General features: G+C 36.3%; 1 protein-coding gene across 1 annotated transcript; it reads left to right on the top strand.

The window, feature by feature from the left end:
- Positions 1-11820: 11820 nt before the first annotated feature.
- Positions 11821-14790, top strand: LOC131061461 (low affinity inorganic phosphate transporter 1). The gene is made up of 2 exons (XM_057995157.1): positions 11821-11977; positions 12847-14790. Exon 2 carries the CDS (start codon positions 12876-12878, stop codon positions 14508-14510), a length of 1635 nt encoding a protein of 544 aa, XP_057851140.1. The 5' UTR covers positions 11821-11977; positions 12847-12875; the 3' UTR covers positions 14511-14790.
- The last annotated feature ends 2314 nt before the right edge of the window (positions 14791-17104 follow it).

Raw genomic sequence — 17104 nt, 5'->3', positions numbered from 1 at the left:
TTCTTTTCCCAGCAACCTACATGTAAAATTTTAGGGTTGTGACCATGGGATGCTCACCTCCCAGCCTAGGCTTACCAGAAGCCACCCCTAAGCTTGGAGAATCAAGGCCTAGACGGGATTACAACCAAGCAATACAACAAGCAAAGGGGAAAAGAAATCAACACAACAGACACATCCCTTCCCAAGCTAAAACTCCATCACAAAATGTGATGCCTTACTAGGGTGGAAGTGGACCAAGTACCCTAGGGGAGAAATCTGTTAGATAGAACTTACAACCAACTCATGGCATCCATGAAAGCATAACCAAAAATCCTCCTTAATCCCTACACCCTTTTGACCCCCAAAAAGGCAAACATGCCATATTTGCACCCCCTTATGACCCCCAAGTGAAATAACACAAAAGAAAGCAGCAAGGGTCTCATGGACAGACCCTTGAGATCACTCTCAAATTGAGAGCCTCTCACCCTGAGGGCTGTCAAGCTCCTTCCACCCCCAAGACCAATCTTTCCTCCCAAGGAAAGGATGGTCTTGAACACTCCCCAAACACAACAATACATAAAACAGAAATAAACAAGAAATCACTTAGATTTTTTTTACAAGTACAACACAAATAAAGAAATACAACAATTTCCATTCAATCATTTTAGAACACTTTTACATTTACATAAGAGGGAAAAGTAAAACCAACCTTGACCTGCCAAGGAAAATCTAGGGGAAAGCTTGATGAAGAGCTGCCCAATCCTCAAATCTTTTTCTGCAAATCCTTAGCCCCAAATTTTCTATCCTAAAACTGGTTTTTTTTTTCCTCCAAAATTTATCCAAAAATCTCCAAGGATGGAGAGTGGGTGATTAGCTCACTAAGCTTCCATTCTTAGCCTAAGAAGGCCTCTCTCACTCCTTCCAACCTCTTGGATAGAGTGAGGGATCCCCCATTGGGTTGGTCTTCCCTAGGTCTTACACACTCCCTAACCTAGGTACCTAGAGAAGGGAAATGGAATGGGGAAGAGGGATTACTCCCTTCAAGAAGGTTATCCTACCAAGGATGGCACTCCTATAGATGGAATTCGTCCATCTTGGGAAAACCACTTTTTTGGGTGGTTAAACAAGTCCTAAGGGAAAGACACATGGCCAATTTTGGCCTTCACCCATAGGTACCCCATGAGGCCTAATAGAAATGCTCTAAAATTGACTCTAGGAGTTTATTTGACCTTCAGAAAGTCCACCTAAAGTTAACCTACGGGTCAACTCTGAGTTGACCCTCCTTGTGGCTCACTAACCTAGATTTCTTGGTTCCTTCAAGGATAATTAGGAGATATAACAATTAACAAAAATAAAACTCTCCAAAAAGGTGACATGACAAATTGCCAACACAACATACTACATAGGTGTCAAGTGACACTACAAAATAATTCCACATCACAATACACACGTGGCAATTGTCCCTTAAACGATTTAAACAATTCAATAATACAATTTACACTCATGCAACATTTTACATTTACGAATAAAATACAATACATACGGGGTGTTGCCTCTCCAAATAGACAACCCCTGGTTTTACGAACGCACATAGGCCTAGGCTTGATTCTCCATAATATTTCCATGGTCACATGGATAATTTCCTGCACATCTCAATTTAAACATTAGTACTTCCCAATAGCCTCATATAATATAAAACACATAATTAGAATACATTACATTCATTCTGCAAAGACTTGTCATTATAAAATACGATTTGTCACAAATCAAAGCAATTCATCATAATCTTCAAATTTTGATCCATCTACAAGATATGCAAACATATTTCTAGCATTATAACAAATCCTGAAATTCAGATAATAACATACATCATCACAATGTTACCCTAATCTAGAATCATATAATATTCTATAATCCACAAGGCATAGAAATGGAGCATCAAATATATATCAATATTACCAAAAATCATGGGACCATATAAAGTTCTGTATCCATAATAGTTCCAATATGAAAATAAATGAAGAGATAGGATGGGTTGGGGTAGGGCCTCACATACTACGTGTGTGACACTCACTGTTCATCACAAAGTGTTACTCACATTTGCACTCACTGTTCATCACAAAGTGCTGCTCATATTCTAGTACTCCCTGTTCATCACAAAGTACTCTATCTTGGTACTCACTGTTCATCACAAAGTGCCTTGATCTATTCTAGTCTTCCCTAGAGGACCTGCTTGAGTGTATCCTCTCAGCAGCTTATCCAATCGACAGCATATGTTCATCACAGAACTGTCGATTTGACCTAGAAGATAAAACTTCACACTTTTTAAACACAAACGCGCTTACCTGACATAAACGCACTCAAAGACTGCACAAACGCGCCTGAAAAACACAGACACGCTTGACAAACATAGACGTGCCTATGCTCTGCACAGACGCACCTGGGCGACATAGATGTGCCTTCTTGGCATAAACGCGCCTGACCATCACAAACGCGGCCGCATTTGGCACAGACGCGGTTTCAAACGCAAACGTGCCTAGCACAAACATAGATGTGTCTGGCACCAACGCAGACGCGCTTAAACATTTTTGACATTTTTTGGGACCCTATTCTAAGTGCATTTATTGCTCTACCTAGCATGCATTAATGACAATAATAAATGCGTCAAAGTACGAAGAGGTTTGGTGGTACTTACCAGCTCTCCTGTCTCTGCTGGCCTTTGGAATCGGCGAATGCGGTCGAATCTGTGAATGAAGGCCATCGCTGTTGATTGCTATTGCTCTATTTCGCTCTGCAATCTACTCTCGTGGATGTGTAGATGACAATGAGGATGTATTTTCCCCCGTGGTCTATCTTATAGCCTACCCTACTCCTAGCCCTCGTCTCCCGAGTCAGTCTTCATTATCCCGTGACTCTGTCACTTTATCCGATCAGTCCATTCTAGCCTTTCTTTCTTATCGAGAGATTGTCTGCAATCTTTTCAGACATTTTCATCCAATCTCTCGAGGGGGCATATCATTCCCATCTTGGGGCAATTCTGTATCAGTTCATCTTATCTTCTTTGAAACAATGCGACAAGCCACATTGTCTCAAAGAGGGGCAAAATGTAGACACCCAAAAATTGTCCAGTCTAATTAAATAAATATTTTATTTATTTAATTATCTAAGCCTAATTCTTCTATTAATTAAATAAATCTTTATTTATTTAATTAATTCATTTATCCTCTTCTAGCCTTATTTCTCATTTAAATAAATACATTTATTTATTTAAATTATCCTTTTCCTAAATTAAATAAATATCTTATTTATTTAATTATCCCACTTCTTCTATTAATTAAATAAATCTTTATTTATTTAATTAATTCATTAACTTTTTCTACCCATGACACATGTCATTTATCTCTTAATTCATACACTACTTACCCCTTTCATTATTTTATTATTTCTTTTACCTACCCTCTAATCATAACCGACCTCCTTTTACACCTCTCAATCTTATCCCTCCATTTCATATAGTGTCTTCTATATAAGGAGAGGCTTCCTTCATTATCAAACCCTAATGAATCATCTTAAGGACTCGACTACACTACGATCCTACTTGCAACCACATTCTGTTCTTTGTTGAGCTCTTGTGCACATAAAATCTGAGAGCAAATATATCAAGCAAGATCAATGGAGATAGGAAGAATGGAGATCCAAACCCTATTGGACATGTGATGGTATAATCTTTGTGATTTCGTTTGATTTGCATTGTTTTAGGTAATCTTCATATGTTATGGTGGATCTTTGTTGTTGTTAGGCTAGGGTTTTTGTGTTTGAATTCATTTAGCCTTTCAATATTGTTATTATTGTTATCCATTTTCACCATATACAATCACATTTCTTGTTAATCAATCTATCAAACTCTATCAAACACCAACATGTCTTATACAAGGAAGGGTGCACTCGAAACCAGACAGATCGGTCTTATACAGGTACTTACTGTTTGAAACCAGACATTCCTATCACTGAACAAGTCAAAACAATGACATCGATCAATATGGCTGCTGGATTTTGTCAAAGTTAGTCTTATCTCTTGTATTGAAGTGTTGCATTTTTGCTTCTACTTGTATATAACTTTTAGTCGCTTTTGTGACATCCTGGTTCTTTTGTAACCCTCATGGCTTGAAACCGATCAATGTGCTAGTCTTAGGGAAATCGACTGATCAATTTACATGTCCTAAGAAATATCAACCAATTCATCTTTCTATCAATAGTACTAGGTCATCCACTCTGAGTCAATCACCTGTCTCCTAACTACTGAAGAGTTTTATCACTGATTAAACAAATCAAAACAAGACTACTAAAAACAATCACCAAACTGTTTGAGATATGATTGAAATTTTCTTCGTGTGCTATCTTTTACATTGGTTTTCGATTATTATTCCCTCTAAGTAACTTGAGGAAGTCTATCTTGACTAAGAGGAGCAAGGATTGGGGGCATAATACTTTTCTTTGTTTTCTTCTTGTAGGAATGATCCGATGATCTAGAAACATCTAATTAGCTGAGTGTCTGTGATAAGTGTCTTCACATCAAGGTGAAATCGCCACACATACCTCGACTTCACTTATTTGTATGCTACAGGGAGGTTGGAGTCATTTCTTTGTTTGTTTGACAAAATTTCTTTAACGTGCAATCTGGATGCATGCGTAATATGTCCAAGGATATGAACGAAAAAAGGGTCATTGCGGACAAGATAATTAATATTGCATATGAAAAGAAAGGAACTCTATTTTGCCTACTTTGTTTGTAAATGCTCAATGATGAAAATTAAGCATACCAAATCTAGTGACTACATTTAGGTTGCATTCATTCTAAATTTTATGCATTTAAAGTGATTTCAGCATGATAACAATGACCTCTTTACCTTTTGAATGAGAGTCTCAACAATCATCATTTCTTAGCTAAGTGGTATCTATTTTTTATCATCATTTCTTCGATCGAGTACTTGTGTATTGAGATGTTAGCTACATACATGAGCATATTCTATAGGTCCATACATTTCATATACTTATCTACAGTCATATTATTGCATAAAAAAATAAACATTTGCATTACTAGTTACTCATTTTCATCATTTATTTGCATAAAAAGAAACAAAAAAAAAAACATCCATACATCCATACTGAAAAGATATGCATACATATAGAAAGACATCTCATAGCCAATCAACACAAGTACGATGAAATAAAATCAAGAGCTCATATATATCATCATAATCTCAATGTCTCAAAGTACAAATGATATCGATTGTCATATACAATATCTCATAGGAGCAAGAATCATATAGGCTACAAAAATGGGGTATATAACAAAATCTAGGAGATATAACAAATCTAACTCTCTGCCTCTCCCTCATCGTCGAGTGGAGGAGGTGGTGCCTGCTAACCAAGGTCTTGTCTGGGTGCCCTAGCTCCCTCAAATCGAGCCATATACTGAGAATATAGAATAACCTATTGTGCTACTGGGACCGCTACACTATAAGCTGCGACATAATAGGTTGTCTGACTCGTCTGATGTAAAACCTCTCGCTAAAGAGCATCGAGCTCTACTCTCACCTTGGCAAGCTATCGATCATGCTATGCTCTCACCTCGACAAGTTGTCGATCATGCTCTGCTCTGACCTCTGCAAGTTATTGGTCTCACTCTACAAGCTGCGTCTGCGCCACTGTCAACTGTGACTACAAACCTATCAAACTCGATCTCAAAGACCGTAGTATATCTAATACTCCTTTCTCTCTCCTAGCATCTCCCTCTCTGCCTTCCTGCTCATCTCTCCACTGCCTAACCTACCTAGGAGCTGCTCTCTCCTCCTCACCTCCACCCTCTGCTACCCTAGCACCACCAACCTCAACCCCAACAGCTCCTAAGGATCTACCCTCCCCTCTATGTCGTTGTCTACCTCCCACTGGTACCCTACTACTACAAGCCTTGAGATCACCTCCTTTTTGCCTAGGTACATCCAATCTTTGTCCCTGTACCTGACCTCGTCCCTGTACTTGACCTGGTACCTATGCCTCTGCCTGTGCTGGTGCCTCATCCTCAACCCCCTCTATAAGAGGTGCATGCTCTCCCAGATTTGTAAATCGAGGGAATGGATGTCTATGAAACCAATCTTTGTACTGGGGCAATGCTCCCACATCTGCTACATCTTCTAAGTGATCCCATCTCTGTGCTTGTAAACCCGCTAACTCCTACATACTCAGTGCATATGATAACCCACAGACTAGCCTCATCGCCGATGGATATACACACCGAAATAGGATATCCGGCAACCGAATCTACAAAATCAAACATAAAAATTGTCAACAAGTAATCCAAATTGTGCTAAAAATATGCTAAAAATGCTCATGAATCCAAATATACAAAATAAAAAATAAAAAATAAAAAATTGATGTTTAGACCCTAAAAAATGCTTGTTGTTTTTCATACGATTTTTCACAGACACGCAGAAACTCATACGAGTAAATATTACACTCCGCACGAGTAAACATATCACATGATACAATGGGCAACCAAGAACAATTCCGTATGTGTCATGGGACCAAACTAGACGACAAAAATTATATGCTCAAATGACAAAACAAAAGATGCACAGTTTGTCGTACGAGAAACGGTGCTAACTCGCACGACAAAACGATGCACACGACTTCAAACCAAAAATAAAATGCAAAAAATAAACAAAAATTCAAAATATAAGAAATGTAAAGGCTTAAGATTGATCACTTACCACTGGGTCGTAGTTCTGCGGTCGATTATGCCATTTATGGTGCTCAAATCGATGCTCCTGGATCAGAATAGCCATTTTTCTTCGCAGAGGGCTTTTAAAATTTCAAACTTTGGGAGGTGAAAATGACTCATGAACCCCTTATATAGCCCAAACCCTAATTTTTACACTTGCTCCGATGGATGTAAAACTTATATCCTAAGATAAATCGACTATCCTGAGTCTATTTTTGGGATCGAAATCGAAATCTAACGTCACTTCTCTAGTAAAAAATTCACGATGTTGACCACTTAGCACTTTCATCCTCAAATCACTTTTCGAATCATTTTGCGCTCAATTCAATTCTAAATCTCAATTTCATTCTCAAATCAACTCTAATTTTTAATCTTCGTGCTCAAATATCTTATCATCACTAAAAATTGCCTAAAATCATTAAACCCTCGCTATCTTTCAATATCGCTCCCGAGGGGGCATACTCTTAACATATTTTCAATCATCATCATTCAAAAGTCAAGAAATTTTTTCAAATCTTCATGTAAAGTCGAGCAACAATCTTTTCAAATCAATTAAACCTTGTTACTAGGGGCATCTTAACTAAATCATGTCATATCAAGTTGAGATTCTTCGATGTCAAATAAAACAATCTCTAGGGGCATATCAATCTTTGTCCTTATTTGAATCAATCTTCAAAATCAATGTTCAGTTTTCAATCACATCAAATCAAGCTGGACATTTTCTCTTGCTAATCGATTCTTGTTCAATCAAGTTCGGAATCAGTTGCATCTCTCGCTCAATCTAGTTCGATCAAGTTCTAGATCGATGCCTGTTTCTTGATCAATCAAGTTCAAGAACGGTATCTCATTCTTTGTCGGTCCTAGTTCAATCAAGTTCAGGATCGGTATCGCTTTAATCAACTATGTTCAGTTTCATCGCTTCAAATCAAGCTAAACATCTCGCTCTTCATCGGCTCGTGATCAATCAAGTTCAGAATTGATTTCTCGCTTTGACATCAAATTTTCTTGAACCAACCTGTTGCTCGCACATTAATTCAAAGAGGGGCAAATGTAGTACCCTAAAAATGGTCATCTAAAACCATAGGCCCCTACTCTCGATTTCGTCACCAAAATCCTAACCAAAAGCAATTAAAATTAATCTTGAGCACACAATTAATTTCTTAAATCATCAAATGTCACATGGCAAATTAATCACTCTGAATTAATTAAATGAATATATTTAATTAATTGATCATTTCAAGTAAATCATTTTTAAACAATTATCCTATTTATTTTATTAAATATCCTAGTATATTTAATTAAATAAATCATTTTGCCATTAAATCATCGAAAAAGGGAATTAATTGGAAAAAAAGAGTTAAAAATTGAGAAAAGAAATCAAATGGAGATAATATTGAAAATCAAATTAAAAAAATTGAAAAAATATCAAGAAAAGCAATTAAAACAATTAAATCTCAAAATTGAATGAAATAGAGAATAAATCAGTTTTTTCTGATTTTATCTTAATTTTAGTTCAATTTCCTTTAAAATTGAGAAAAGCAGCCAATCACATCAATTGACTTAGATTGTGCTTCTTCTTGGAAAATCTTGACCGCTCATCATCATTTGATGTCAGTCGTTGGTTTCTTTCTGAATTGTCTATAAATACAAGCTCTCATCTCCTAATCAAGAATCCTGGAGAATATATTGTTATTATGTTGTTTTTGCTCTAGGTTCACTAAGATTTCATATTGAGAATATTTGCATATTAGTTATTGCATATTTGTTAAATTATTTAGCTTAATCAGGTTATCCTAATATTCATTAATCTTGCATATCTTGCATCCATCTAGCTTAATCCTACATCCATTTAGCTCAATTTCGTACTCATATAGATTAAATCCTTCATTTAGGTGTTGTCTAGTCACTGGTATTGCATATGAAAATCTGAGAGCAAGACTAAACTCGCATCTACTAGAAGGCAATAGGTTGCTTTGTGATGGTTTATTATTCATTGTTGATTGATTTACTAACCATGCATCTAATGACTTAATTGAAGTGTTGTGTATTCCAGATACATATATGATCCACTTTTCACACACACACATAATGCTTGAAGTGGTTGGGTAGGGAATATTTTCTTTTGTCGACTTGCTCCAAGTTTTGCACCCCAAAATTCTTGAGAGAGGTATATAAGCAAGGTATCCTCCTCATTTTGAGTAAGTCCACATCAATCAATAGGGAAAACATGAGATCGGGCATTAAAAGCATTTAATCTCACCATATCCTTCATTGTGGCAACCTTCAACAATCTTCATGCAAGTACTACGTCTTTTATGATTTCTTGTTAGGTCTTTTGTGTGGACTCATGCTATTGCATTAACAATTGTGGTCATCTTTTAAGAAGCATTTGCATCATCAAGGTACAAGACATTTCTATACTCAAATCTAGCCTTTGCTATATATCAACATGCTTTCCTTTCATGTTCAATTCAATTCAATTTCAAGGTTGATTCTGAAACTGGGGTTTGACCTAGGCAAACCCTTTTCTACCCAATATTTTCTCTCTTTTGTGTGTGTAGGAACATATGGCGAACCTATGGAAATAGGTACAAGCTAATTAGGAGAAGAGCTATCGTCTGTAATTCGTCATAGCCAAAATTGTCAAGACTCTGTCGATCAGATCGACCTAGTCCTCCCATTTGTGCCCCAAATTTGGACTAAAGGTCAGTTCTAGTTTTCTTTATTGTCTCCTTTTTTGGAATCAGTTTGCTAGTTTACTATCTCCCAATGCATGCCGAAATTTGTTCTTCTTAGCCTAAATTATCATTCATTTTTAATTGCATAGTCATTTTCAAGTACCCCACAACGAAGGATCATTGCATCCATTATGTGCTTGAGTCTTCTTGAGCCTAGTGGATCATCTTCCTTCCAATGGTAAGGTAGATCATGGAAATAAATTCCTTGTACATGAACTTGGAATCCTATTCCACCGCCTTACATAGGTATAGCTTTGCAACCCCAATTTTTGTATATACATGATTTTTCTAATCCTACTCTCTCATATTTGTAAACAATAATATAAAGTTGTATTTTTTCTTATTTTACTTGCATTCACATTTCTCCCATGGAGAACACATGTCAAATGTTGGATGAACACACAAAGATATCTAGATTTGGTTCCATTAATTTACATAGATAATGGAATATCTTTTTTATGTTTAAATATTTATTTTGCACGAATGTTTGTGAGTTCTTGTTTACTTTGAAATATATGTTCATCTTGTATTCACATACACCTCAAAATGAGGGAAACATAGAATGATCAAATTTGCATATCCATGCCAATTCTCATTTAGCGTTGGGCCTATTTTGGTGGATTACCTTAATGCAAATACACATTGACAAATGAAACACTCTTCTACAAAATTAGGCTCATTCCTTAGTCCTTTAACTACTTCCACTTATAGATATTGAACCATGTATTTGACCTTACCCTATCCATATTCACACCTATTCTTATCCATTCACTATTTACTACACCCATGATCACACACACTTCTATACATGCCACTTTATCCCATCCTTATCAAAATGTATTTCTGTGTTTGTCATTACGATTCATTTTGTACACATATTTGTACACTTACAATCATACACCCATTTTCCACCTTGGTATTTGTACTTTCTTTTATAGTATTAATCTCATAGCATGCAAAGGCAATCCTGTACCGCATGGAATTAGCCCTTACAATTCAAAATTTGCCATCTCCTACCTTGTTACAAGTGGAATTAGTATACGTTGATGCTATTAATTGCTATGTCTTGGTCCTTACAATTTAAAATTTGCCATCTCCCACCTAATTCACTACTTGTTACAAGTGGAATTGGTATATGTTATGCTATTAATTGCTATGTAAATGCATTCAACGTACATTAATTGATTATTTAATTCATATCCAAAAATCCTATGCACTTTAAGGAGAACCACTATACGAACACTTTGTTTAGAGGATTAAAAAGATCCTAAACTTCATCACACTTAACTAGGACATTTGCATGTCTATTTTTTGTTTTCCAACATTCACCAAAAATTGTAAAGCTAGTAAAATAGAGGATTGATTGATGAGAACTTGGGTCCTCGTAATTTGACTTGATTTTTCCAAGATATTTTTAAATACTACAAATCTTTAAACATTGGTACATAACGTCGAATAAAAGAAATAGAATTGTAAAAATTTACAAAATGTAAAATTATTATTAACATCAAGGACACGTTCGCATGATTTACATAGATATTTTTTGATGAATAGGCCTTCTCTATTAATTAAAAATATTAAAATACATATTCACAAAAAAAAAGTCAGGAGATACAAGATCACCCCGCGCTTTAAACATAAATTCATGACATAGATTAAAGAAAATAGAGTTGTAGAAATTTACAAAATGTAAAATAAGTCTAAATATGTGAAATCAATTTACATAGAATTTGAAGTGTTTTGACATTAAGGATTTCACATTCTCCGTAGTTTACTTTTCAAAATTAACATTTATTAGACAATGTTTATGAATGTTCCTCGACACGGCTTTGCCTACTTGGTTTTGGAAAGACACACGAAATAGACAAAAATTAAAAGGTGATCGTTTTCAATAACGACTATAATTATTGTTTTTACCAACACGTAATGTCACGCGTCTTCAAAAGCCGTGTGAATCGAACATACAGCCAAAAAGAACGGCATGAAGTCAAACTAAAGATTGTAAAGCTAAGCCCCAATTATTTTTGCGGATACCGATATTATTATTATTACTATTATATAGTGTGTTTTTAAATAGTAATAGTGTGAACTTGAATATATGACATGTAGGATGGTTATAATTTTTTTTTGGTATAAAATATAGACTGATATAAAAATAATTAATTTTAAAGTCGCTTGGCAAATAGCAAAGCAATAAGTTGACAGCAGTGGAAACGAGGCAGAAAAAACGGGGAAGTTAGATGTCGTACATTGCACGACGAAGGCGGCTTCTTTAACCATAGTTGACTTGACTTGCTCTATGTATTTATCGATCTAACAGAAAAATCACGATTCGCAAGGCCAGCGAAACGGAGAACAGGGAATATTCATTGAAGATGCCGTTTCACAGCTATTTAATACGATTTCTACCAAACAAGAGACTGTAATCTGGATTGGGGAGCTCAAGAGGAGACAGGTATCCTCTGGTCAAGGAAATAAGGTAAGCTCTCGGTCTCCTCCACATGTGAATTCTGAAGCAGGCTTCTGTTCGTACAATTTTTTTTCTGGCTTTACTTTCCTCACCTTTTGGAAAATTGTTCGCGAACTGGGGTTTAGTGTTTAATGGATTCTTCCAGGGTGAAGTCGCGATTTGTGTTAAAATGGCTTCTGTTGTAATTCGTTAATTTTCGAGCAAATCTTTTCCCTGGCGCTTTGTTCTGTGACTTATTGTTCTGTGAATGCTCAAAATTTATGCCGTAATTTTTAATTTGCTATGATAATCTTTGTTTCAGTTGAAGAACTGAACCATACTAGGGCCAAGAATCTTTGCCTTTGATTCAGTAGTAAAGCATGGATGCACTGTAATGGAAGGTCTTGAGTTCGAATCCCAGTCTTAGGTAGTTTTTATCAAGTAATATTAGAGTCGGGCTAGAAAGAAGTGCCAAATTGTAGCTTATAGGGAAATGCATGGCTGTATTGTAATAGAAGGTCTTGAGTTCAAATCCCGGTCTTAGGTAGTTTATATCAAGTAATATTAGGGCCAGGCTGTAAAGGAGTACCAAATTGTAGCTTATAGGGAAAAACAGAGTCAAATTTCTGTAGAGTACTTTAAGCAAAAAGCTCGATTAGGCAGGGATTGGTAGAAAAAGCACTCTGCATGCAAAGGGAAGTTCCTAGATTTTAGCCCTACATGTTCCATTTAAAATACCTAAATCTGCTCATAAGCTTTTACGGCGCTTTTGACCTACTAGAATAAAAATAGTTCGGCGTTTTTTCTTTATTTTTTAAAAAATCATTAGGAAATCAAGCCAGTTGTTGAACTCTTTGTTCAGCTTCAGTTATTAATTGTTTTTCTTTGCTGCTGTGCAGAGCTGAGGGAGAGTTGTGAGATCTAAACCATGGCGAAGACGCAGCTTGAAGTTTTGAATGCCTTGGATCTTGCGAAAACGCAATGGTACCATTTCACGGCAATCATTATTGCAGGTATGGGCTTCTTTACAGATGCGTATGACCTTTTCTGCATTTCCACAGTGACGAAGCTCCTGGGAAGAATCTATTATTTTGAAGACGGTAAGAAGCCCGGCTCTCTGCCTCCCAATGTCTCGGCCGCCGTTAATGGAGTGGCTCTGTGCGGAACCCTAGCTGGACAACTCTTCTTCGGCTGGCTCGGGGACAAAATGGGGCGGAAGAAAGTGTACGGAATGACGCTGATGCTCATGGTGATCTGCTCCATAGCTTCAGGCCTTTCCTTTGGCCACACGGCCAAATCTGTGATGACAACGCTCTGCTTCTTTCGATTCTGGCTAGGGTTCGGCATTGGCGGCGATTATCCTCTTTCGGCCACGATTATGTCCGAGTACGCCAACAAGAGAACTCGTGGCGCGTTTATTGCAGCTGTGTTCGCCATGCAAGGGTTTGGAATTCTTGCAGGCGGTGCCGTTTCCATTATAGTTTCAGCAGGGTTCAAGAGTCATTTTAAGGCTCCAGCGTATCAAGATGATCCCAAGGGCTCGACTGTGGATGAGGCAGACTTTGTGTGGAGGTTAATTCTGATGTTCGGAGCCGTCCCCGCGGCCATGACCTACTACTGGCGAATGAAAATGCCAGAGACCGCCCGTTACACAGCGCTTGTGGAAAGAAACGCAAAGCAAGCCGCGGCGGACATGTCTAGGGTTATGCAGGTAGATATTGAAGAAGATCGTCAAAAGATCGATGAAATTGCGACCAGGGAACCGAGCTTTGGCTTATTTTCTGCACAGTTCGCAAAACGGCATGGACTGCATCTTCTGGGAACAACTTCAACCTGGTTATTGCTTGATGTCGCCTATTACAGTCAAAACCTGTTTCAAAAGGATATCTTTACGGCCATCGGATGGATCCCTGCGGGTAAAAAAATGAACGCCATTGAAGAAGTTTATCGCATCGCAAAGGCACAGACGCTCATTGCTCTGTGCTCCACCGTTCCGGGCTACTGGTTCACAGTCTTCTTTATCGATCGCATCGGTCGGTTCACCATTCAATTGATGGGATTCTTTTTCATGACAGTCTTTATGTTTGCCCTGGCCATTCCTTACAACCATTGGCGAGGCACCAAATGTGGCGATGACTATTGTGACGGCAACCACATTGCCTTTGTTGTTCTCTACTCCTTCACCTTCTTCTTCGCTAATTTTGGTCCCAACGCCACCACTTTCATCGTCCCGGCGGAGGTTTTTCCTGCCAGGCTCCGTTCCACTTGCCACGGCATTTCGGCCGCTGCAGGAAAGGCAGGCGCCATTGTTGGAGCTTTCGGTTTTCTGTACGCCGCTCAAAGCACGCACCAATCTGAAGTCGACCATGGCTACCACAAGGGTATTGGCGTCAAGAATTCTCTCATTCTTCTCGGAGTAACAAATGCTATGGGCTTTCTGTTCACGTTTCTGGTGCCTGAAACCAACGGCAAATCTTTGGAAGAGCTTTCCGGTGAGAATGAGGAAGATGAAGGGACTGAACTTCCACCATCTGTTTCGACTACCAGAACGGCACCAGCTTAGTAGAAGGTCAAAAGCTGCGGGTAAAATAGGGAATAATGAAAAAAAGTATTATTTACAGGTCCAAAAACAATTATTCTTCACTGTTTTAGTAAATATTATAGTGTAAGGCTTGGTTAATTTTATATTATAGAGGAAGACTCTTTTTTTTGGTGATTGCAAATAGGGTCTTTCTGGGTTTCCCATGGTTGAAGTATATTTCGGAGCTTTCTTATTGTAAAGTACTATCTTATCTGTACTGAGTTTTTTTTTGGCCTTATAAAATAAGGGATAGGTTTGGATCTTTTCAATTGTTTCTGAGATCCGAAAATAATGGGGCATACATGTCTAGTTATCGAAGTATTTTAAGGCGCCAATTACTCAACATGGGGAATCGGGATCTTCAAAAATTTGGAATGATCGCCTTTTTCATTTACTGATTTCTCCCTTATAATTTGGAATGATCGCCTTTTTTATCTACTGATTGGAATTCCCCCTCAACCTCGGAAACGATTTCCCCCTTATCTTTTAGCTCGAGGGTAAACACCTACCGTACAAATATATCTTTAATATATTTTTAGGTTTATTATTAGTAGTAATTATTAATATTCTGTTTTTTTAATTTTAAAAAGTCAAACTGAAATTATCTATCATTTTATTGGATGAATAATGAATTAAAATAGTTTGATCAAATATATTATATTGTATATTTTTTCAGTTTTTTTATTTAAAAAAAAAATCAAAATTAAATTATTTATTATTTTATTGGATGAAAAATATGAATAGTTTTATAAGTGTGATGTAAACTAGAGAATCTTTTAGCTTACTTATTTTGACTATTAAAAGAGTTATTTTTGTATTATTTTTTAGATGAATCATATGAACACATATAAGTGTGATGTAAGCTATGGAATTTTTGAACTTGTTTACTTTGACTATATAAAAAAAGTTATTTTCAATGTTACTATTTATTGTTTTATTTGACATTATTTTTTATTTAAAAGATAATTGAATCTTAGTTGTGCTAAATGGATAAATATATATTTTTAATCAAATTTGAGATAATTTTAATTTATTGAAATCATGAAAATATAAAATTCTCATTAAAATAATTAATAAAATAAATAAAATTCATATCAATTAATTTATACTATTATTATTTTCAATTTAATTGGTTCTTAAACTTTTGGGGATATGCCAAGAGAACTTTTTATTTTTGTTTTATTTTTTTATTTTATTTATTTTATTTTTAAACTAGTTGAATAATAATGTATGCGGGAAAAGCGCGTCGATAGAACTTAATATGTGAAAAATGTTCCAAAAGACTTGTCCACACACACACATATGACTTCTTGGTGCAAGCTATGGAGTAATGAAGTATTACTCAGCTTCCCAAGGTTGGTCTCATGGTTCTCTATCTTACAATGTCCCTCAAACTAATGTTTTTACTCTCAGATTACTGAACAAAATGGTTTAGGGATGGCAAATGCAAGAACGAGGGATGCTTTGATAGATTTTAGTATGAGATGCATCCTAAGCTATGCATGATTCTAGAAATGCAATAAACTAGATGATAAGATGACAAGGTTAGTATGAGTACTATCCTAACATGATATATTAGTCTATGATTAAGTTAAATGATAAAGAAAGTATTCTAAACATGCATATTTAAACTAATTCCTGATTTCAAAGAGGCTAAAATGATGAGCATAAAAATGATATATGAAAGCTTGAATGTATTTGAGCATAAGTGGGATACTACAAATTTGGAGGATATCTGAAAATGGAGGAATGAGAGCTCTATTTATAGCAAAAACAGGGCAATGGATGGTCAGGATTGAAAGAGTCGATCAAGGGTTGAGTTTGAAAGTTGGGAATCCATGTTTGCAATTTGCACCAATGAAATGGTGACAAGTGTCAACATAGGGTTGGGTTGAGAGAAGGGGTTGGAGGCATTAAATGCCTGAGAAGACCTTATGGTTATCTAGAGGGTAAGGGTCAAGTCTAAGTTAAGATTACCCATTGGATTAAGAGTTAATCCCAGGATAAACCCTTGTGCAAATGATTAAGAGATAATCATGGTCAAAGCATTAAAGGCCTGATGAGACCCTTGGGTTGGATGAAGGTTGAGTTAAAAGAAATTCTTTAACTATGTAAGAGGGTTTGAGTTAACCATTAATGGTTATGAAGACTTTGGGGATTTAAGTGGTTGAAGACTTGAAGCCTTTAATGGTTATCAAAGACTTTGAGGAATTTGAGAAGTGACCTCCTCTTGCTTAGGGATGTGACAAAGTTTAGAAGATGGGTTAGGCTAATTAGAAGTGATTAGAAGAGTCTAGAAGGGATTAGAAAGGGGTTTAGGAAGGCAAGTGGGAGATGTAGGATTTTGCAAGTGGATGGAGGGATAATAAGATTTAATTGAAATAAAGTTAATTTAATTCAATTTGGTTGTAATTAAATAAATTAGATTTATTCAATTTAGGATATAACTATTTAATTAAATTTGAATTTAATTAAAAGTGGATAGGGAGGATTTAATTGAATAAAATGATTTATTCATTAAATGGTAAAAAGAAGTCTAGTGAATTTAATTTAAATAAATTGAGTAATTTACTTAA

This window comes from Cryptomeria japonica, chromosome 8, assembly GCF_030272615.1.
Source record: "Cryptomeria japonica chromosome 8, Sugi_1.0, whole genome shotgun sequence".
NCBI classification, from domain to species: domain Eukaryota; kingdom Viridiplantae; phylum Streptophyta; class Pinopsida; order Cupressales; family Cupressaceae; genus Cryptomeria; species Cryptomeria japonica.
The sequence above is the reverse complement of the archived record's forward strand: the minus strand, read 5'-3'. Positions and strand labels throughout refer to the sequence as shown.

Coding starts and splice junctions, on each gene's coding strand:
- LOC131061461 (XM_057995157.1), top strand. CDS start 12,876: ATGGCGAAGACGCAGCTTGAAGTTTTGAATGCCTTGGATCTTGCGAAA.